General features: G+C 39.7%; 2 gene segments (V, D, J or C); both read right to left on the bottom strand.

Annotated features, from left to right (window-relative positions):
* Window positions 1-366: 366 nt before the first annotated feature.
* On the bottom strand, window positions 367-1706 carry LOC112587990. The segment is given in 2 exon segments: window positions 367-718; window positions 1451-1706. Coding segments are annotated over 2 exon segments (369 nt in total).
* A 4016-nt stretch (window positions 1707-5722) lies between these two features.
* Window positions 5723-6521, bottom strand: LOC123327521. The segment is given in 2 exon segments: window positions 5723-6134; window positions 6296-6521. Coding segments are annotated over 2 exon segments (384 nt in total).
* Between the last annotated feature and the right edge of the window lie 17516 nt (window positions 6522-24037).

Genomic DNA, 24037 nt, shown 5'->3' with positions numbered 1-24037 from the left:
AAGTGAGCGACTGAACTGAACTGAACTGATCTGAAAGACCAATAATTCACACGTATTTTTAACTGATTTTTAATTCAGACATTTCTGAATTTCCTTAGTCCATTCCTCTAGTTTAATTTAATCAGCAAATGATAAAGATTTTGGTGGTTATATTTGTCTTCGATAAGAAATTTAAATCCAAATTTTCAGGGATAAGAATGTTTTTGATGAGTGATAGCTCTAGACATGGTCTATGAACCTAGAGAAATACTTTCTTAGAATGAGTGTTTCCCCTCTAAACCTACCCTTCTGCTGCCACAGTACTAACCCCTTCCTGTCTGTGAAGGCAATTCCCTACCCTGGTCCCTACAGCAGGTGGATGTATCAATTAGAACTCTGGGTTTTGGTACAGGTCCCTCCTACATGCCTCTCACTGTGGGCTCACTCAGTGCACAGAAATACCCTGCAGAGTCCTCCAATTGTGAAGCTGAGATGGTAAGTGTGATGAATTTGCTTGCCTTCTGGAAATTCAATGAGTAGCGACCTTCTGCGGTATTTGGCTTGTTATAAGAGTCCTGGCGAATGAGGAAGGTCATCACCCCACTGCTGTGTTGCTTGTGCCAGAATAGACTATAAGTTGTATCACCAGTGTCATATGTGCAATCCAGGGTCACAGTTTCTTTCTCCTGCACTGACTTTGGTGGTTGGTCTTGAGTTACTTTCTGGGCAATACTGGATCCTAGAGGAAAAAAATAGATAGAAGTAGACTGTAGCCATGAAATTGAAAAACACTTGCTCCTTGGAAGGAAAGCTATGGAAAAGCTAGACAGTGTATTAAAAAAGCAGAGACATTACTTTTCCAACAAAGATCTGTATAGTCAAAGCTATGGGTTTTCCAGTAGTCATATGCATGTCAGAGTTGGACCAGAAAGTAGGCTGAGTGCTGAAGAATTGATGCTTTCAAATTGTAGTGCTAGAGAAGACTCTTGAGAGTCCCTTGGACTGCAAGGAGCTCAAACTAGTCAATCCTAAAGGAAATCAACCCTGAATATTCATTGAAAGGACTGATGCTGAAGCTGAAGCTCCAATACTTTGGCCGCCTGAGGCAAAGAGCATACACATTGGAAAAGACCCTGATGCTAGGAAAGATAGAAGACAAAAGGAGAAGGGTGCAGCAGAAGATGAGATGATTAGAGATTATCACTGACTCAATGGACGTGAATATGAGCAAACTCCAGGAGATAGCAAGGAACAGGGGAGTCTGGTGTTCTGCAGTCCATGAGATTATAAAGAGTCAGACACAGCTTAGCTACTGAACAAAAACAAAAGATATTTAGGAATAAGTGATGCAGAATAAAGAAATTCTACTTTACACTCAGCTAGGCTCCCCTCCCAGGGCACCCTTAAGACTGCCTGTTCCTTTGGTCCTTAGGTCACAGAGGAGGCACAATCCCATCAGGACCATCCTTACCTAAACACAGTGAAGCCACGACCACCTTCAGAAGGCTGGAGAGAAGCATGTTTCAGCTCTTCCACTGATGGAAAATATCTTCTTCAGTGTTAAGGCTTTTCAAGGTGAGGTGAGCCTGGCAGGGTGAGGGAAGAATTGCTGGGCAAGTTGAGTAGCAAGTTGATGTAGTTAGTTGAGTAGCAAGTTTATGCGGGTAACATCAACTTCTCTATGAACCAGGTGAGACTCCTACTCACCCCAAACTTCCTTTTGTATTAACCAGTTCTTTGACCAATAGCAATTACATCTTAGAATAAACACAAGTTAAATTTGATATTACAAAGAAGACTCCCCACCCCCACCCCCGACAACACACACACACACAATGCTGTTTTGGATCATTGCTTCTGTGAAAGAAATGAGTGAGTAACTCTTATTTAAAAATATTGTCTATAATGTATTATGGAAATAATATAAGACATACTAACCATGCAGCCTCACTTCTGTGTTCAGTTCTTCCACCTAAGGTAGAAATAAATCACTTTATGGTAAGAAGGCAAAGCACTTTAGCTCTTCTATTCTGCCTATTGTTACAATAAAGCTTCTCCTCACTATCAACATTTTCAGTTGCCCATCTTGGGGCCAGAGCAGGAAAATCTAATCATCCTTTTCTAAAGAGTTTAGGCTATGTTGCAGAGATTGACTCCTGTCACAGAAATCCCCTTTTATTCTCTACTAATTTTGATAGTCCAGCTCTGTTCATGAAAGCCAGATTAGATATCTTAGTTTTGTCATTAGGTTATCAAGCCTTTGAATTTATATTCATCCCATTAACTCAACTGGGACCATAAACGAGCCATACCAAACTGTTATATATCCTGTATGCCCAGCTCTAAAGGAAGTACATAGCAGCTGATCTCATATACCTCCTTAAGACAGCTAACCCTAAGATCACCACTGATTCCACCTCCAACCCTACACCTGTGCCACCACATCCCTAACCACTTCCTGTCTGTAATAAATCTTTGCATATGAATATAACAGGAAAGCCATGCCTAGGGATATCACTCTATATCATGGCAAACAACAAAGACCCACTGCCTATCACAGCCTATTTCTTGATAAATTAGCCAAAACTTATCTTCCCCCCATAGCTCAGCTGGTAAAGAATCCACCTGCAGTGCAGGAAACCCCGGTTCAATTCCTGGGTCAGGAAGTTCCACTGGAGAAGGGATAGGCTACCCACTCTAGTATTCTTGGACTTCCCCTGTGGCTCAGCTGGTAAAGACTCTGCCTGCAATGCAGGAGACCTGGGTTTGATCTCCGGGTTGGGAAGATCCCCTGGAGAAGGGAAAGGTTACCCACTCCAGTATTATGGCCTGAAGAAATCCATGGACAGTATAGTCCATGGGGGTCACAAAGAGTCAGACATGACTGAATGACTTTCACTTCACTGTTCACTTCACATCTTCCTGTCTCAGTAATGACAGCCTCAGCGAAATTGTTTGAAGCATCTTTAGATTTTGCAGTGTAATCTCTATTAAGTTTAATGGAACCACATACAGTAGGAATTGTTCTCTAATTTAAAAACACCCAACTTTTTTCTAACAACTGGTTGACTAAATATGAAATATCATTAATTTCTCTTCACATTATTTAAGTCTTTTAAACTTCTCAATTAAAGGATCTCATGACTGTATTCTGTTACTCAAAATACATCCATACCCAGAACAATTCTTTGGACAGTCTCATATCAAACTCTGAATTTATATTTTTTTAATTTTTGAAATGAGTTAGGTATGGGCGGGGGATGCTTTCCTGGTAGCTCAGCTGCTAAAGAATCTGCCTGCAATGCAGGAGACCCCAGTTCAATTCCTGGGTTGGGAAGGTGCCCTGGAGAAGGGATAGACTACCCACTCCAGTGTTCATGGGCTTCCCTAGTAGTTCAGTCAATAATCTGCCTGCAATGTGGGAAATCTGAGTTTGATCCCTAGATGGAAAGATCCCCTTTAGGAGGGCATGACAACCCACTCCAATATTCTTGCCTGGAGAATCCCTGTGGACAGAGGAGACTGGGCGGGCTACAGTCCATGGGGTTGAGAAGAGTCGGACACAACCGAGTGACTAAGCACAGCACAGCACAGGAATGGGGAGTTTGTCATTACAGAAGGAGAGCACAAGGAAGTTTTGGGGAGCAGTGAAACTGTTCCGTGTCATTATCTTGTGATGGCTACATGATCTCTACAATGGATTAAAATTCAAAATAAACAGAAATATAAATCAAAAATAGTCAAATTTTCTATGTAATTACTTAGGAATTAAGATTTAAAATACTGAACTCAAAATAGCAAATTAAGAACCTTCTACCATCTTTTCACCCTGCCAAAAACATCAATTTTCACAGTCATACTCCGAGGGAGCTTTGAGAAGTCCAGAAATCCAGCAGAGAAGTTCCAGCACACCGTCTGAGGTCAGACACACTGAAGAGGGTTAGGGGAACAATTTCACATTACCTTCATCACTCCTCCCCTCAAAGCACACAGCTGGGCTCCGGGGGAAACATTCTTGACCTGCAATTTCTCCACAGAGGAAAGTAAGGGCCTGTGAGTGAGCATCTGCTCTCCAGCTTTGGGAGAACCTACAGAAAAGCCTCGCCCCTTTCTCACCTCACCCAGAATACTTAGGTGTGCTGCTCAGCTGGGGAGTGGGGAGCACCTGGGAACAGCAGGCAGGTCTCCAGGAGGGCATTAAAATGGGCACGTTTCCTACGACCAAGGCGCTGGCTCCATCAGGACTGCCCAGCAGTCACTTGGGATGCCTTGCCTTTAAATCATCAAAAGTGGCCCAGGGGTACCAGCCATCACACAATGTCTGACTCAAACACCACCCCACCCTGTCACTGCTCCCAGGTCGCAAAGAACAGCCAGAGTGAGGCTTTGCAGATGCCTAGTGAGCACGTGCAGAAGGCGGCTCCACTCTCCTGGCCTGGAAGAAACAAGACAGGTGTAAGCAGCCAGCATCCCCCTAAAGAAAGGAAGAAAAGTGGAGGCTATCAACACCCAGACTGGCCTCCTAGGATCAAGAGAAGGCCATGAAGTTTGCAGTAAATTGTCCAGACAGGAGAAAGTAAATACACCATTTGATTTGCAGTCATTTAAATGTGACATTTTCAAATCACTTTCTATCTTACTTTTCCTCAAATACACAAAAAATATATACTATGACAGGGAGGCCTGGCGTGCTGCGATTCATGGGGTCACAAAGAGTCGGACATGACTGAGCGACTGATCTGATCTGATCTGAAAGGAAAACACATATCACATTTTATCAATAAGATAATGGTCAATGCACATAGAGGGGATGTCAAACAATGTAAAATTGCGATTTATTAATATTTCTCATAGAGCTATTTCAAAGCTGATGTTTGGGAACAAGACAATGAAATGGGGAATGCTCAGTTCAATATTTAATATTAAGTGGAAAAAGATACTAATTAAGATAGGAATATACCTGTGGCGGATTCATTTTGATATTTGGCAAAACTAATACAGTTATGTAAAGTTTAAAAATAAAATAAAATTTAAAAACGCTAAAAAAAAAAAGTAAACTGAATATTAGCAACATTGTGTGATAATAGAATTGTCAATATCATATTAATTATATAAAGCATTTTCTTATATTTGGCATGTAATTTGTATAATCAGAAAAAAATATGCTGTTTTCAAAGCACAATATTTTAAAAATCCATTCATAATAAGGATTGTGATATGGATAACATGGGGAGTATTTGTAGAAGAGGAGTCTGAATGGCAAAATGTAAATTTGGTCTTACAATTTAAAAATAAATCAGTAAATTACTAACTCTCTTCAAGAATTCAGTAAGCAACAGGTATCCAACAACATTTTCTAACCCTTTCTAGCTACCTTTGAGCCTAATATCCTTATCCAATGCTTTTTATGGCTTCCCTGATAACTCAGTTGGTAAATAATTGCCTGCAATGCTGGAGACCCCGGTTCGATTCCTGGGTCTGGAAGATCCCCTGGAGAAGGGATAGGCTACCCATTCCAGTATTCTTGGGCTTCCCCTGTGGCTCAGCTGGTAAAGAATCTGCCTGCAATGTGGGAGACCTGGGTTTGATCCCTGCGTTGGGAAGATCCCCTGGAGAAGGGAAAGGCTACCCATTCCAGTATTCTGGCCTGGAGAATTCCATGGACTATATAGTCCATGTGTAGGAAAGAGTTGGACACGACTGAGTGACTTTCACCTTCTTTCACATGTTTTTTATGACTAGCACATCAGTTTCCACCTGCAGACAAACAGTATAACATTTGTCATATTTGAAGGTTGCACCAAAGGAAGGGGGCTGCCCCAGTCACAGGTTTGAGTACAGACAGAAGATGCCTGGGAAGCACTGTGTACTTGCTGCACAGAAGTAGACAGCTGAGTCTCCAGCTTCAGTGGTTGCGATGTGCAGGGAGAGATGTTTGGCTGTCTTATTCAATAAAACAGTCAGTCTCTGGTTTTCCTCTTTGGCCTTATTTGAATAAATACCTATAAGGAACTGGGGACCTTTACCAGGTTCTTGCTTATACCAAGGGAAGTAGTTTGAGTTACCATCTGTATAAGTACAGGTGATAAAAGTGCTGTTTCCCTCCTGGACACTCAGGGTAGGACTCTGCTCCACCTTGTTTCCAAGGCTGACACCTATGGAGAGAGTAGAAGTCAGAGAAAGGTTGTTAGATTATTTAGCTCTAGAGTTTACTTTCCCTTTTCTACAATAACTAGAAGAAACCTGAATAAAGCCAGTCTTGGCATCTAAAGAATATCTACTAATACACTCTATTTCCCTTAAACCCTCAACTCACAGTCCAGCTGCAGCCACAAAAATGTGATTAAAGCTCCAATGGGTATCTTCATTGTTTTTCCTATTTAGAATCAATTGTGGACCTGCAGTCTCCAGCCAGGAGATCTGCTTCTGTTACCAAGTAATCCCTTCTTTTCTCTAGTGGTTTCTTTCATTGTCTACCCAGCCAATAAGAAAAAGGCTCTGCTTTTGCCCCAAGCCTACCTATCCATTCAGAACTCACTCAATGAACCCTCCACATGTCCTGATCAACAGAGGTGCACCACCATCTGGTGGTCACATCTCTACCTGCTGAACTCTCTGGTTAAATGTCTTTCTCATACCTGTGCCTATGAGGGACTCTGATGCATAAAAACAGCAAAGATCAAACAAATTATGTCTTAGATTGAAAATTTAAATGCACAGTAAGAATGTAGAGATTAAGATTTACACCTCTGCACACAACTGAGTCATTTTTAGTAAGTTAGAAGGAGGTAGATGCTGTTGTTCTTTATCCAATGATGGGCCTGATATTCGTTTTGAAATTAGAAAAGTACCATGATTCACTCTTAAACATAAAAATACAAAACTTTCCTTTTTAGCCTGTATACCATGCTCTTTTGTCTATTATGGGGAGAAAATCTTTCTAAAAGCAACATGTAAGCCAAAGAAGAGTATAAGAGAAAAAAGATCATTTGATATTCCAAATTCCTATTATCTTAGATTGTGTTCCTCTAAGCTTGTCTTGCCTGTTAACATTAACTATAGTTAACAATACTGTACTTTTCATTTGAAAGTTACTGGGAGTGCAGACCTTAAATAACTCACCATAATAACAACAAGACAAAAACCCTGGTAATTATGTGCAGTGAAAGATGTGTTCACTAACCTTATCAGTGTTATCACTTCAAAATATATACATACATCAAATCATTATAGACACCTTAAACTCACACGTATCTTAAAAGCAGTGAATGACTCAGCCTTAGTGGAATTTCCTCCAGAGTATGAGTATGAGTCAATTCTACTGGCATGCTTCTGCTGCCTTGGCCATCGCTGGCTCAGAGTCTATATTCTATTATTTTTCTTCCAATCTCCACTACAATGTTCTTTCCCCAAGTCACTGACAGTGACATTTCCCCAGTAAAATGTTCTTTCCCCAAGACATTTCCCCTTAACTTCTGTGAGTTTCCAGAATTATCTTCCTCTGCCGAAACCACTTTGATTACTTAGAATTTTCTGGTTACCTCTGTGAGAATAAATCCAAGAAAGCCTCAATATTGCCTGTGTCTTCTAGAGAAATAGTGCAAATAGAAGATTGACCCTAAAGAACCTGTCGTAAGAAATGGTCCCTGGGCAACCAAGACTACCTCATTTCCAGAGGTAGAAGCCCCTCTGCTGTGATTTGGATTCTCTGGCCCTGTGGATTACAAAGAATAAATTAACCTCTGTTTCATATCTTATACCTTTAAAAACTCACACAGCTATGGTGAAGAATATCTACTCAATATATAAATATGTATATTTACTAAAATGTGCGGGTTTTATGTGTGTTAAACTTCTTGCATTGCAGGCAGATTATTTACCATCTGAGCCACCAGGGAAGCCCAGGTAATACACAAAGTTTGGAACAATTTTTTATGTGATGTTCTTAATTCATCAAAGACTAACTTCCACTTCTCTTCTGGATTTAGAAAGCAATTATTGCTTGTTATAAATTTCCTGGAGGCTCAAACAGTATAGAATCCACCTGCAAGGTGGGAGACCCGGGTTTGATCCCCGGGTCAGGAAGATCCCCGGGAGAAGGGAATGGCAACCCACTCCAATATTCTTGCCTGGAAAAATCCCATGAACAGAGGAGCCTGGCAGGCTACAGTCCATGGGGTTGCAAAAAGTCAGACATGACTGAGCGACTAACACTACTATAAAGAATTGTGGAGAGCACTGGTGTTCTTTACTTATAAGTAATCTCACTCAGGCCTCCTATTTTAGTGCCCGCCACAAACCTTCAACCCACACATACACAGGCACTCGCAAGAACACCACCATCTTTCTCAACTATTCAAAGATAACTGGTCCTTCTTTTGTAAACTCTTCCACAGCACACATTGTGACACCTCTCACACTAAACCTAGGTTTCTTCTTCGTCTAGTCTGTAACACAAGCTTTAATTCTTCCTTACACTTCTCACCTTCTGAAATTTTGTTGACATCACTATGTGCTGTGATCTCCTTATCTATTCTTTTTGTGATTGCAGGTTTATACTCTTTCTGATTTCTTTACTATCTTAGAGATGAATGTGTATTATTAATCTACTATGTTTATACAAATTTCAGAGAAAACATTTTATTGCACAACATTTTATATTGTTTAAAGTATACTTTGACATGCATTTTATTTATAGAACTTCAAAAATAAAATTTGCATTTAAACAAATCTAATAAAAAATTAACTAGATTTAAACCAACAATGAATAACTAATATATACTAGATTTAAACCAACAGTGCATAATAAAAATATATTAATGTTATGACTATAGCTCATTCATAAAGCCTACAAATACAGCCTTTGAAAAAAGTAGAAGAAAATTTTCATGAAGGTGGAAGGATGGAGCAAAGAAAAATATTTTAGAAGAAGCAGGCATTTCAAGGTCAATAACATTTTTAATCATTCTTACCATAATAGTCACTGTAGAACCAGAAAACATATGTTGTTCACTTCTGTGCTTAAAACCTTCTCACAAGCAACAAAAGTACTCCTAGTGTGCCAATAAACAGATGTTAATTAAATAGGATTGCACCAATATTTGCAAAGACCAGCAGTATATTTGCAGTGCAATACAGAGATTGATTGCTCTGTTATTCTTTTCAATACACCATCTTCTCTTACTTCCTTCTCTCTCACGATTTCAAGATTGTTACAAAATACTCAATATTTTGCAAAAATCTATAAGGGAAAATCTGAAAAAGAATACATATACTATGTGTATACATATTATACTCATGTACATAACAATTACTTTGCTGTACACCTGACACTAACACAGCATTGTATATCAACTATACTTCAATTTAAAATTAAAAGTTTTTAAAAGGTCATGGTTTTTGGAGGCTGCAGCTCTCCTATTTGGAGAAGGCAATGGCAACCCACTCCAGGACTCTTGCCTGGAAAATCCCATGGACAGAGGAGCCTGGTAAGCTGCAGTCTATGGGGTCGCTAAGAGTCGGACGTGACTGAGCGGCTTCACTTTCATTTTTCACTTTCAGGCATTGGAGAAGGCAATGGCAACCCACTCCAGTGTTCTTGCCTGGAGAATCCCAGGGACAGGGGAGCCTGGTGGGCTGCTGTCTATGGGGTCGCACAGAGCTGGACACGACTGAAGTGACCTGGCAGCAGCAGCAGCAGCTCTCCTATTACTTCTCCTGCATGCTCTGTCAGGAAGACACCATGCAAATGACACCTCTGGTGCACTCTGGCTCAGTATATTGTATACAGTATAAAGTATATTGTATACTGAAAGTATAATAAAACTCAGTAAAGTAAAACCCATCAAGTTGGCCTGGAACAACCTGCGGGGCATGGATTTTTACTGCAAGGATGAGCAAGGGACTATTGCATTGTTTATGTGGTTTAACCTTGAAATTACTTTGGTCTTTGATAAGGAACCATTGGTGTCAGACAGTATTTAGCTTCACTAATAAGACGTTGGGTAAAGGGAAAGTTTCCCAGTGATGCAGTGGTAAAGAATCTGCCTGCAATGCAGCAGACCCAGGCTAGATCCCTGGGTCAGGAAGATCCCCTGGAGGAGGGCATGGCAACCCACTCGAGTATTCTTGCCTGAAGAATTCCATGGACAGAGGAGCCTGGAGGGCTACAGTCCATGGGGTCCCAAAGAGTTGGACATGACTGAAGTGACTGAGTACTCACACAAGGGAAATGTTTACTTCTTGTTCTTATGCTCTAGACATTGGTATGATTTTTGTATCAACCAGAAACTGAGAGACAAACCACCATAAACTCTGCTGGGACCAGAGGGGATCAGAGACATGCAGCAGCCAGGGCCCTTTGCTGCTCAGAGTTTGTGCTCAGCTCCCCCTGCAGTTTCTGTCACTGTGTCTCTCAGAGCACAGTAGTACACAGCTGAGTCTGACTCTTGGACTGAGTCTTTCTCCAAGTGGAAGGAGGTAGTTGCTGTATTATATGTGGCTTCAAAACCTTTGTTGGTTCCCTTCTCATTGGCCTTCGTGGCTTTCAGGAGGAGCTCTGGACCTTCTCCAGGATACTGGACATACCAGAAAAGATAAGGGTACCCAGAAGTTGAATAAGTGCAGTTTATAGTCATAGAAGTCCTTTCAGAACGACTCACGTGGCCATCCATCTGGGTCACTGAGTTTCCATGGGTTTGTCCTGGGCAAATTATAAAAAAAAAAAAAATTCAGTGTCACCTTGGGCATATTTTCTAGGATAAAATTATGGTTAAAGATTTTGCTGACATAATAGAAGGAAGAATCCATATTTTAAGAGGCATTTTACTTACCAAGCATTAAGAGTATCACCATCACTAAGCCTGGAGAAGAGCTCATCTCTGGAGTGTCACCTGAGTAAAGTTCTTGACTTTTAAGAGGAAAAAAGGTTGAAATCACAGTGAAGTGACAAATCGAAGCCTGCATTTCACACAGGAAATGTGTTGGTGTCAGGAAGCTGCACCCTCTCGTGGACAGAGAGAGGAATGGGACGTGTGTAACCTAGTCTCCCAAACGTGTTCTTTATTTTTGAGACATATAGGAGTCTTCGGGGCTTCCCTTGTAGCTCAGTCGGTAAAAATCCGCTTGCAGTGCAGGAGACCCGGGTTCAATCCATGGGTTGGGAAGATCCCAACCCATTTCCTTGGAGAAGGAAATGGCAACCCATTATCTAGAATCCTTGCCTGGAAAATCTCACGGACAGAGGAGCCTGGTGGGCTGCAGTTCCTGGGGTCGCAAAGAGTCGGGCACGACTGAGCGACTAACACTACACCAGTCTTCAGATGGCACTTGGAAATCTGAACAAGTTGCTCTAACCTCTTAGGTCTATTTTGTTGTTAGGCGTCTACCTGACAGAAATCCTTTAACAGAACATCCCTAGGGTATGTCTGTAACTGAAAAGATACCAATTTCCTTGAGCATGTTAAAACAGTCCTTTACATCGTCATGTATTCCGTGTGAGCTGGTCATAATTCATCGAAAACCAGAAAAGCGTTTGGGGTTGAACTTAGAAGAAGTAATAAAAAACCAAGTCATTACTGAGTGATTCTTTACTGTACCCTAATATATAGAGCAGTCAACTGAGATTTATTACATCACAAAATATCTGTCCAATTAAACAAAAATGATGAATAAACAATCTTTGAGGAATCACTGCTTTTTGAAATGCACTGTTTCCTTGGTTGGTTGGTTTAGTCGCTAAGTCTTGTCCAACTCTTGCAACCACATGGCCTGTAGCCTGCAAGGCTCCTCTGCCCATGGGGCTCTCCAGGCAAGAATACTGGAGTGGGTTGCCATTTCCTTCTCCAATGCATGAAAGTGAAAAGTGAAAGTGAAGTCTCTTAGTTGTGTCCAACTCTGAGCTACCCCATGGACTGTAGCCTACCAGGCTCCTCCATCCATGGGAGTTTCCAGGCAAGAGTACTGGAGTGGGTTGCCATTTCCTTCTCTAGGTGACCCCATATGCCTACAAAGGACTATAATTGCAATATTATTGGCAGTAATGAAACTTTTTCTCTGCATATGTATGTTAAAAGTAAGGCCATGCTCTAGGAATATTATTCAACATCATGGCAAATAACAAAGACCCCTGGCTTATTATTCTCCCTCTTGATACAGTATCCAAAGTTTATCAGCCTTGTCTCAAAATAACAGCAGCCTCAGATAAATTGGTTGAAGTGTTATCAAATCTTGCTCTAGTATCTCCATTAAATCTGATGGTACCACTTGCAGTACAAACCGCTCTGCTCTCTGAGTTATATACTATAACTCTCTGAAAACACCCAACACTTTCATGTCAGTTGGCTGAATAAATATGAAATATTATTAATTTCTCCTCCCATTATTCAACTGTAATATATTTCTAAATAAAAGGACACTCATGATTGCACTTCTGTCATTCAAGAAGTGTCTGTGTCCAGAACAGATCTTTCAGACATTCTCATAAAAAAGTCTTCATTAATAAGTATTTAACCTTAAAAATTGAAAGGGAGAATACCAGGCTGTTTATGCATTATTACTCCACACCCCTTTATGAAACTCAATCCTTAGGGGAAGTATAATTAATTCAAGTAGCTGAACTTGTGCATCGCTCTTGGGCAAGTCGATTTACCAAAAAAATTATGTTCAGTGTTAGTCAGTAGGTTTTGAATGCCATTCATAGCTTCCAAATACAATGGAGACAACAAGATTTCCTAACTCTCTGACGTTTCTTAGTCTTGGAATATGTCTTATGTACTCCAATTAAAATGAACACTAAATACATGAATTATTTGATGTCATCATGCTACTCAAAGAAATTTTGTCATAAAGACAAAGTCTTTCAGCATGAAAGACTCTGCAGAGTATGGGGTAAAAATGATCGAGCAGATTATCACATTAAACATAATTTTCTGAGTAAAGTCCTTATGCAAGAACCTCTTTTAGAACATAAAGGCAAATCCATGGAAAGGCTCAAAAATTCCATCTTATGTTCAGAATGCCAGACCCTGATTTTTGTAAAGAATGGCCAGGAATGATTGATTTGTTTGATCCATGAGGACAAAATATATCAAAGCCAAGACAGCAATCTGGTGAAGTTAAATGATCTCCATTGAACTCTTACTAAATCCTTGAGATATGGCATTAGGGAAATATTGGCTGCAACATTTAAAAAATATTGTAGGACATTTTCTAGATTGGTAGATGTTAGGGTCACCTCATGCATTTCTTGGAACCCACAAAATCTCATAAAATTTGTAAAAGTCGAATATGAACTAGAATACTATACCAAGGAAATAACTGAGTATTTCCAAAAGAAATTTAAACAATTTCACATCTCCATGGGTTATGAGTATGTACTAGTAACAGTATTTTTATTCTTCACATGGGTGGAAGCAATCTTTTGATAAACCACAGCACTCACCATAATTAAAAATGAACTTGATATGGTGTTTACTACCTGTGTCATTTCAAATTGTATCTATATAAGGAAGCAGTTCCTCTGAGACAGTTATATAAACTTTTGCCCTCACTCAGAAATTTCACTTCTCTTACTGTCCCTCTATCTTCTGAAGAAGTGGAAATAACAAATGGAATATTAGAACTGAAATGAATTACAGTATCAGACACCCTTGAACTACTGTGGCCTAATACATTATTAATTCGTCTTGGCCCCCATGGCCCTGCTTTCTTCCCTCACAAAGTCACAGGTTGTCTCACTACCAGCTGGTCCCTGATATGCCCAGGTAACTCACAAGGGCCCAAACCACACGTATTCCAATCCTTCACCAACTGAACTAAATAAATAAACCCATTATAGTCAGTCCTTTCATCACAGGCACAGGTTGATTTCCTAGCCGTTCATTTAATCAGCTTTTTCATGACAACCTGAGTGACTGGGTGCTGCCAAAATACCCAGAGAAAAACTGCCATTGAACTTGTGGAGATGACTTTAACATGTTCTATTTGTTATCAGTTCAGCAGGTGAAGTACAAGAAATTGATCCTTCCTCACATGTGTACCAACTACTATAACATCAGTTCAGTTCAGTTCAGTTCAGTCTCTCAGTCATGTCCAACTCTTTGCCACCCCATGAACCGCAGCACACCAGGCCTCCCTGTCCATCACCAACTCCTGGAGTTCACCCAAACCCATGTCCATCGAGTCGGTGATGCCATCCAACCATCTCATCTTCTGTCGTCCCCTTCTCCTCCTGCCCTCAATCTTTCCCAGCATCACGGTCTTTTCAAATGAGTCAGCTCTTCGCATCAGGTGGCCAAAGTATTGGAGTTTCAGCTTCAACATGAGTCCTTCCAAAGAACACCCAGGACTGATCTCCTTTAGGATGGACTGTTTGGATGTCCTTGCAGTCCAAGGGACTCTCAAGAGTCTTCTCCAACATCACAGTTCAAAAGCATCAATTCTTTGGTGCTCAGCTTTCTTCACAGTCCAACTCTCACATTCATACCTGACCACTGGAAAAACCATAGCCTTGACTAGATGGACCTCTGTTGGCAAAATAAAGTCTCTGCTTTTTAAAAATGCTATCTAGTGCACTGGGACGACCCAGAGGGATGGTACGGGGAGGGAGGAGGGAGGAGGGAGGAGGGCTCAAGATGGGGAACACGTGTATACCTGTGGTGGATTCATGTTGATATATGGCAAAACCAATACAATATTGTAAAGTTAAAAAAAAAGAAAAGTAAAAAAAATAAATAAAATAAAATAAAATTCAAAAAGAAAAAAAAATAAAATGCTATCTAGGTTGCTCATAACTTTCCTTCCAAGGAGTAAGCATCTTTTAATTTCATTGCAGCAGTCACCATCTGCAGTGATTTTGGAGCCCAGAAAAGTAAAGTCAGCCACTCTTTCCACTGTTTCCCCATCTATTTGCCATGAAGTGATGGGACCAGATGCCATGATCTTAATTTTCTGAATGTTGAGCTTTAAGCCAAATTTTGCACTCTCCTCTTTTACTTTCTTTTCTTTTCTTTCTTTCTTTTTTTTTTAAGGAAGGAAACTAAAGTTTAATTAGGATCTCAGTCAGGTTACCACTCAAATGCTACATTATAATACAAGTATAAAACAGTAAAATTATACTGAGGGAAAATGAAAAGAGAAGGACATTTGTGTAGGTATATAAATGTGTGCATAAACACAGCAAGAAGAAAATATGCAAGTGCCATGAGCCATGGTTGATGCCTCAGCAAGTACCTCCGATTGTTGGGTTTCTTACTGAAACCTGAGGGGTCTGAGTTCTTGATGTCCAATCTGTCTTGTAAGACTCTTCCATTAATCTTTATTCTTGACTTAATATAGGCACCTTAGGATCAGCTGCGTTCTAGCCACACTCCTTCATGCCCCCATTTTGTAGCAGGATAAAACATCTTTTTTTTTTCACTGTTTTATATAGTGTCTCCAATAGGACTAAATGAATACGTGATAGTTGCCACTTATTTTTTTAATTTAAATTTATTTATTTTAATTGGATGTGAATTACTTTACAATATTGTATTGGTTTTGCCACACATCAACATGAATCGGCCACGGGCATACACGTGTTCCCCATACTGAACCCCCCCCCTCCACCTCCCTCCCCATACCATCCCTCTGGGACATCCCAGTGCACCAGCCCCAAGCATCCTGTATTGAACCTGGACTGGCAATTCATTTCTTATATGATATTATACATGTTTCAGTGCCATTCCCCCAAATCACCCCACCCTCTCCCTCTCCCACAGAGTCTAAAAGACTGTTCTATACATCTGTGTCTCTTTGGCTGTCTCGCATACAGGGTTATCATTACCATCTTTCTAAATTCCATATATATGCTTTAGTATACTGTATTGGTGTTTTTCTTTCTGCCTTACTTCACTCTGTATAATAGGCTTCAGTTTCATCCACCTCATTAGAACTGATTCAAATGTATTCTTTTTAATGGCTGAGTAATATTCCATTGTGTATATGTACCACAGCTTTCTTATCCATTCATCTGCTGATGGACATCTAGGTTGCTTCCATGTCCTGGCTATTATAAACAGTGCTGGGATGAACACTGGGGTACACGTGTCTCTTTCAATTCTGGTTTCCTCAGTGTGTTTGCCCAGCAGTGAGATTGCTGGGTCATAAGGCAGTTCTATTTCCAGGTTTTTAAGGAATCTCCACACTCTTCTCCATAGTGGCTGTACTAGTTTGTATTCCCACCAACAGTGTAAGAAGGTTCCCTTTTCTCCACACGCTCTCCAGCATTTATTACTTGTAGACTGTTGGATAGCAGCCATTCTGACTGGTGTGAAATGGTACCTCATTGTGGTTTTGATTTGCATTTCTCTGATAATGAGTGATGTTGAGCATCTTTTCATGTGTTTGTTATGCAGATGACACCACCCTTATGGCAGAAAGTGAAGAAGAACTAAAGAGCCTCTTGATGAAAGTAAAAGAGGAGGCTCTTTAGTTCTTCTTCAATTTCTGCCATAAGGGTGGTGTCATCTGCATATCTGAGGTTATTGATATTTCTCCCGGCAATCTTGATTCCAGCTTGTGCTTCATCCATCCCAGCGTTTCTCATGATGTACTCTGCATAGAAGTTAAATAAGCAAGGTGACATTATACGGCCTTGACATACTCCTTTCCCGATTTGGAACCAGTCTGTTGTTCCATGTCCAGTTCTAACTGTTGCTTCCTGACCTGCATATAGGTTTCTCAAGAGGCAGGTCAGGTGGTTTGGTATTCCCATCTCTTTCAGAATTTTCCACAGTTTATTGTGATCCACACAGTCAAAGGCTTTGGCATAGTCAATAAAGCAGAAATAGATGTTTTTTTCTGGAACTCTCTTCCTTTTTCTATGATTCAGCAGATGTTGGCAATTTGATCTCTGGTTCCTCTGCCTTTTCTAACACCATCTTGAACATCTGGAAGTTCACAGTTCATGTATTTCTGAAGCCTGGCTTGGATAGCATCATGCATCCTTAATTGACAAGAATTGTAAAGTTACTTACATTAGAGATATTAAACCGAGTTTCTCCAGAGAATGATTAGAAGCAGATAGTCCACAGAAGATGGGGTTGACCCAAGATCCTTGAAACAAATATACAACTGCCTAAAGTGGATATCTCCATCCAAAACCACTAGAGAATTCTCTAAGGTATCTGGAACCACTGTTTTTCACACTACCTTTTTCATTCTATTTTTCATCTTTTTAGTGGTACTTGCCCACTTTAACACTAGTGTGTTATATATGTATGATTTCCCCTACTTTATGATTTTCTCCTACCAATAAAATAACTTACTAACATATTGGCTTCATTTGAAGCAGTAACCATCCTAATGCTATATTTTGGTTCAACAAGCCCATTGATTGTGCAAAAATGTTAAAGGATTGTTGGAGATGTTATTTAGTGTCAACTTCTGTAAACACCAAATAATAAACATACCCCAATTAGTACTGCTAAAGTGAAATTTGACCAATAAAATTTGTAGAAAAATTCATAATGGAGTTGGTACAGTTAGCTTTGCATGAAGAATATGTCTTAACTTGATTATGAGTTGGTCCAACATTCCAATGAATCTGCTCATTATCAGTTGCCATAATGTTTGTTTTGTAGAAATACAAATAAAGTTTTAAAGGAATCCAAACACTTGAAATGATGAGTTATTTATGTAAAAATAACTTAAAAGTTCAAAACATCTGGGTTAAAAAATAGTGAGAGTAGTGGCAGGGAAAGCGATCATACATGCCTAGTACCATATGCTCCACCTCACAAACATGCAGACTTCTCAAAAGGTTTTTATATTGTATGACTTTATTCATATGGGGCTTCCCTCATAGCTCAGTTGGTAAAGAATCCTCCTGCAATGCAGGAGACCTCGGTTCGATTCCTGGGTCAAGAAGATCCGCTGGAGAAGGGAAAGTCTACCCACTCCAGTATTCTTGGGCTTCCCTTGTGGCTCAGCTAGTAAAGAATCTGCCTGCAATGTGGAAGACTTGGGTTCAATCCCTGGGTTGGGAAGATTCCCCTGGAGAAGGGAAAGTCTACCCACTCCAGTATTCTGGCCTGGAGAGTTGGACACAACTGAACAACTTTCACTTATTCATATAAAATTCCTGAAAAGATAAAAATATAAAATTAAGGTTTGCATGGAGTTAATATAGGTCAGGGTGTGATTAGAAAATTATACCTCAAGGGAATTTGATTAAAAGACACAACTCTCCCTTCTAACTTACATGAGAGTAAACGTGAACACGAATAACATTTTGAAAAGAAGAATAGATTTGTGAGCCTAATCCTCAAATTATATTCTTGAATAAATCACTTTCTATTTTGATTTCCCTCAAACATACAAAAATATATATGCTCCATCACTGGGCTCTAAAGAAAACCCAAGTCACATTTTCAACAAGAAAGTAGTCAGAATATATAGAAAGGACAGCCCAATTTTGCCAGAAATATAGAAAGAAAATTTTAAATATAATTGTGAGAAAAATCTCTCATGAAGCCATTAAAAAGTAGGTGTTAGAGATGAAGATAATGAAACTTAAAATGCTCATTTCAAGATACAATATTAAGTGAAAAAAAATCAGAATTCTAATCATGCTAGAACTTAAAAAGAGAGTAAATTAAATATTAGCAATAAATTATCTGGATACAGAATTATAAATTTTATATTTTTGTATTAGACACATTTTCTCCATTGAGGATATAAATTTTACAATAAGTGAAAAATAACATTCATAATTTTTGAAACACAAGCATTAAGAACCCATCCATAATAGGAATGTAGTATTGTTCCTAAGCATTCATTTATAGAAGAGGAATCTGACAGCAAATATAAAGTTATTTTTAAAGCCTGAATTTTAAAATAAAACCTAACTCCCTTCAAGAATTCAGTAAGCAATAGTCATCCAACAGAATATGTTTTAACACTCTGCGTCATATCAAACCTAATCTTATTCTACATTTTTCATGTCTCATACGTTAGTTTCCACTTGTAGACAAACACTATGACAAATGCTGTAACTTGAAGGTTGTGCCAAAGGAAGGGGGCTGCCCCAGTTACAGGTTTGAGTACAAATAGTGGACGCCTGGGAAGCACTGTGTACATGCTGCACAGAAGTAGACAGCTGAGTCTCCAGGTTCAGTGGTTGTAATGTTCAGGGAGAGATGTTTGGCGGTCTTATTCAATATAACAGTCAGTCTTTGGCCCTCATTTTTACCCATATTTGAACGAATGTCTATAAGGAGCTGGAGACCTTTTCCAGGTTCTTGCTTATACCAAGGGAAGTAGCTTGAGGTAACATCTGTATAAGTACAGGTGATAAAACAGCTGTTTCCATCCTGGACACTCAGGGTAGAAGGACTCTGTTCCACCTTGTTCCCAAGGCTGACACCTATGGAGAAAGCAGAAGTTAGAGAAAGAAGAAGGGTTGTCAGATTATTTAGCTCTAGAGTTTACTTTTCCTTTTCTACAACAACTAGAAGAAACCTGAATAAAGCCAGTCTTGGCATCTAAAGAATATCTACTAATACACTCTATTTCCCTTAAACCCTCAACTCACAGTTCAGCTGCAGCCACAAGAATGTGATTAAAGCTCCAATGGGTATCTTCACTGTTTTTCCCATTTAGGATCAATTGTGGATCTGCAGTCTCCAGCCAGAAGAGCTGCTTCTATTACCAAGTTTCCCCTTCTTTCCTAGCAGTCATAGTGGTTTCTCACATTGTCTACCCAGCCAATAATAAAAAGGCACTGCTTCTGCCCTAAGCCTACCCATTCAGAATCCACTCAAATGAACCCTCCACATATTCTGATCAGCAGAGGTGCACCACCATGTGGTGGTCACATCTCTAGCTACTGAACTCTTTGGTTAAATGTTCTTCTCATACCGTGGGCTTATGAGGGACTCGGATGCATAAAAACAGCATGAGATTAAACAAATTAGGTGTATAACAGAGAGTAAATGCACAGTAAGAATGTAGAGATTAACATTTAAATCTCTGCACAGGATTGAGTCACTGTTAATAAGTTGGAAGAAGGTAAAGGCTGTTGCCATTTATTCAGGTTTGAAATCAGGAAAACACCATCATTTACTCTCTCAAACAAAGAAAATGTAAAATCTTCCTTTTCAGCCAAATTTAACATCCCAATTTGTCTATAATGGAGAAAAAAATCTTTGTGAAAGGAATATGAAAATCAAAGAGCAGAGAAGATCATTTGATATTTCAAAGATCTACTAACTCAACCTCTGTTCCTCTAAGCTGGTCTTGCCCAGCTATTCTTTGCTATTCCCAGAGAATTGACAGTACCACCAGTCAAAATGTGGAAACTTCCTTCAACAAAGATTGTGATGAGAAACTCCAATACTTTGGCCACATGATGCAAACAGCTGAGTCATTTGAAAGGACCTTGATTCTCAGAAAGATTGAGGGCAGGACGAGAAGGGGACGACAGAGGATGAGATGGCTGGATGGCATCACCGACTCAATGGACATGGGTTTGGGTGGACTCCAGGAGTTGGTAATGGACAGGGAGGCCTGGCGTGCTGTGGTCCATAGGGTGGCAAAGAGTTGGACATGACTGAGCGACTGAACTGAACTGACTGAAAGGACCAAATCTCAATGATAAGGGAGTAGAAGAAAGTTCTATGAGTTAGGAAACAGTTCAACCTGTAGATTGTGTTGATTTACAATGAGAAATCAGACATTCTTTAAGAAATCTATTCCTATTGCTTATGTGGATTATATTCTGCAAAGTATTGAGAGAAAGTAAAAATCTTCATAAAACATCAGGCTGCAGATTCAGAAAATAACTGTATGTAAACAGATGCATTTACTCTCTGATATCAAAAGGTATGAACGTGAAAGTTGCTCAGTCGTGTCCAACTCTTGCAACCCTAGAGTCCATGGAATTCTCCAGGCCAGAATACTGGAGTGGGTAGCCATTCCCTTCCCCAGGGGATCTTCCCAACCCAGGTCTCCCACATTGCTGGGAGATTCTTTACCAGCTGAACTACCAGGGAAGCCCATCAAAAGGCATGGCCTAGCCTAAATGCAATGATTAACTCACATCTTAATTAAATTTCCTCTAAAATATATACCAACTCTTAGGGCATGAATCTCTGCTGCCTTGGCTATTGCTGGCTCAGTTTCCTGACTCTATCATTTTTCTCCCAAACTCCACTATAGTTTTATTTCCCCAAGACCTTAATAAAGTTCTTCAATTCTGTAAACTTCCAGGATTATCTCCCTCTCCTTTGTCATCTACTTTAATAACTTGGCATTTTCCAATTACCTCTGTCAGAAAAAAAAAAAAACAAAAACAAAAAACAAAAAACAAAACTGAGGAGCCCTAAATATTGCCTGTGTTTACTATGGGAGTAGTACAAATTGGTAACTGATCCAAATAGGTTAGGTAAAAATAACTGACCATGAAAAGTGAAACCAAGATTAACTCATTTATAGAAGTGAAGGCCCTTTTTTGTGATCTGTACTCACTGATCTTCTGGAGGTATGAAGAATAAATATAATCCCTCATTCACATGCACCCTTAAAGATTTAAGGACAGCTAAGATAAAGAATCAGAAATCAACACATAAATTTGTATGTAAATGTAAATTGTATATTTTTACATATATAAACTGTTTCCATTTCAAAGTGAAAGTAGCTCAGTCATGTCTGAGTCTTTGCGAGCCCCATGGACTGTAGCCCACCAGGCTTCTCTGTCCATGGGATTTTTCCAGGCAAGAATACTGGAGTGGGTAGCTGTTCCCTTCTCCAGGGGATCTTCCCCACCCAGGTTATGAGCCCTGGTCTCCTGCACTGTAGACAGATTCTTTACCATCTGAGCCGCCAGACATCCTCTATTCTTTCAATCATCCTCCATTGTATATAATTCCCAAATAATTTATAGGAAGATTTGTCCTTTTCTAAGAGACCTAGAATGGAGAAGGCAATGGCAACCCCCTCCAATACTCTTGCCTGGAAAATCCCAGGGAAAGCAGAGCCTGGTGGGCTGCCATCTATGGGGTCGTACAGAGTCAAACACGACTGAAGCAACTTAGCAGCAGCAGCAAGAGACAGAGAGACTTTAGGTCAGTGTATTCCCTTTCAAGTTATGGTATACAGGACAGAATAGTATACTTTGAATATGCTCTGCTCAGCACAGTGTTCCACATGTTAAAATTTAGTACAGGCACAGCCATCCCCTGGGCAAAATTTACTGCCCCCAAAATATTTCATTGAACATTGCCTGACTTATCATAAAAAGATGTGATCTGAGAAGGCTTTTTCTAGAATCTTCATGGACTTTCAAGCAGAATGAGGACAATATTCATTCCCCCATGGTCTTCAGATCCAATAATCATTTTTATAACAATGTATTAGTGATGCTCTATAGTTATATCTTGCCTTCAAGAAATCCCCCTGAAATAATGAATATAGCTGCTATTTCTAGGAAAGTCCTTAAAATATATCTGAGTGTTGAGATGGCACATTTACTTATGGCTTTATTACTACAGAAGCCTGTGAAGGATGGACTGGTCTGCTGGTAACAACAAAGGCTCAACTTGAGGCTCCTTTCCTGCCCTAAGTGTCAAATATTTATGTAAATTTGGATTCTTCATTCAGGTGGTCAAATAGATTGGACCATAACTTTCCCATATCCAAACCTACAGTGACTTAAATGGCTGGTCTTACATTAGTTTCTCTATGCTCAGGAAGAAAACAGGGAAAAAGATGCTAAAGAAGAAGTGTGAAAAATCCAATTTATTTCTTTTCCCAAATCAGTTAGTATCTAATTCTTTTCTACTGTCATCTTGGATTAGCTTCTGTTTTGTAAAATGAAGTTGGATTAAAGAATTTCCAAAAGCTCTTCTTTTATACTATTTAATAAAGCAAATATTTATTGAGGACTGGCTATGTGCCATGTGCAATTATACAGTGGAAGTGAGAAATAGATTTAAGGGCCTAGATCTGATGGATAGAGTGCCTGATGAGCTATGGAGTGAGGTTCGTGACATTGTACAGGAGACAGGGATCAAGAACATCCCCATGGAAAAGAAATGCAAAAAAGCAAAATGGCTGTCTGGGGAGGCCTTACAAATAGCTGTGAAAAGAAGAGAAGTGAAAAGCAAAGGAGAAAAAGAAAGATATAAGCATCTGAATGCAGAGTTTCAAAGAATAGCAAGAAGAGATAAGAAAGCCTTCTTCAGTGATCAATGCAAAGAGATAGAGGAAAACAACAGAATGGCAAAGACTGGAGATCTCTTCAAGAAAATCAGAGATTCCAAAGGAACATTTCATGCAAAGATGGGCTCAATAAAGGACAGAAATGATATGGACCTAACAGAAGCAGAAGATATTAAGAAGAGATGGCAAGAATACACAGAAGAACTGGTCAAAAAAGATCTTCACGACCCAGATAATCATGATGGTGTGATCACTGACCTAGAGCCAGACATCTTGGAATGTGAAGTCAAGTGGGCCTTAGAAAGCATCACTACGAACAAAGCTAGTGGAGGTGATGGAATTCCAGTTGAGCTATTCCAAATCCTGAAAGAGGATGCTGTGAAAGTGCTACACTCAATATGCCAGCAAATTTGGAAAACTCAGCAGTGGCCACAGGACTGGAAAAGGTCAATGAAAAAGTTTTCATTCCAATCACAAAGAAAGGCAATGCCAAAGAATTCTCAAACTACCGCACAATTACACTCATCTCACACGCTAGGAAAATAATGCTCAAAATTCTCCAAGCCAGGCTTCAGCAATATGTGAACCGTGAACTTCCTGATGTTCAAGCTGATTTTAGAAAAGGCAGAGGAACCAGAGATCAAATTGCCAACATCTGCTGGATCATGGAAAAAGCAAGAAAGTTCCAGAAAACATCTATTTCTGCTTTATTGACATGCCAAAGCCTTTGACTGTGTGGATCACAATAAACTGTGGAAAATTCTGAAAGAGATGGGAATACCAGACCACCTGATCTGCCTCTTAAGAAATTTGTATGCAGGTCAGGAAGCAACAGTTAGAACTGGACATGGACCAACAG

The sequence above is a fragment of the Bubalus bubalis genome, chromosome 11, assembly GCF_019923935.1.
Source record: "Bubalus bubalis isolate 160015118507 breed Murrah chromosome 11, NDDB_SH_1, whole genome shotgun sequence".
In the NCBI taxonomy this organism is placed as follows: domain Eukaryota; kingdom Metazoa; phylum Chordata; class Mammalia; order Artiodactyla; family Bovidae; genus Bubalus; species Bubalus bubalis.
Note: the sequence above shows the minus strand (reverse complement) of the source record. Positions and strands in the feature narration are given on the sequence as shown.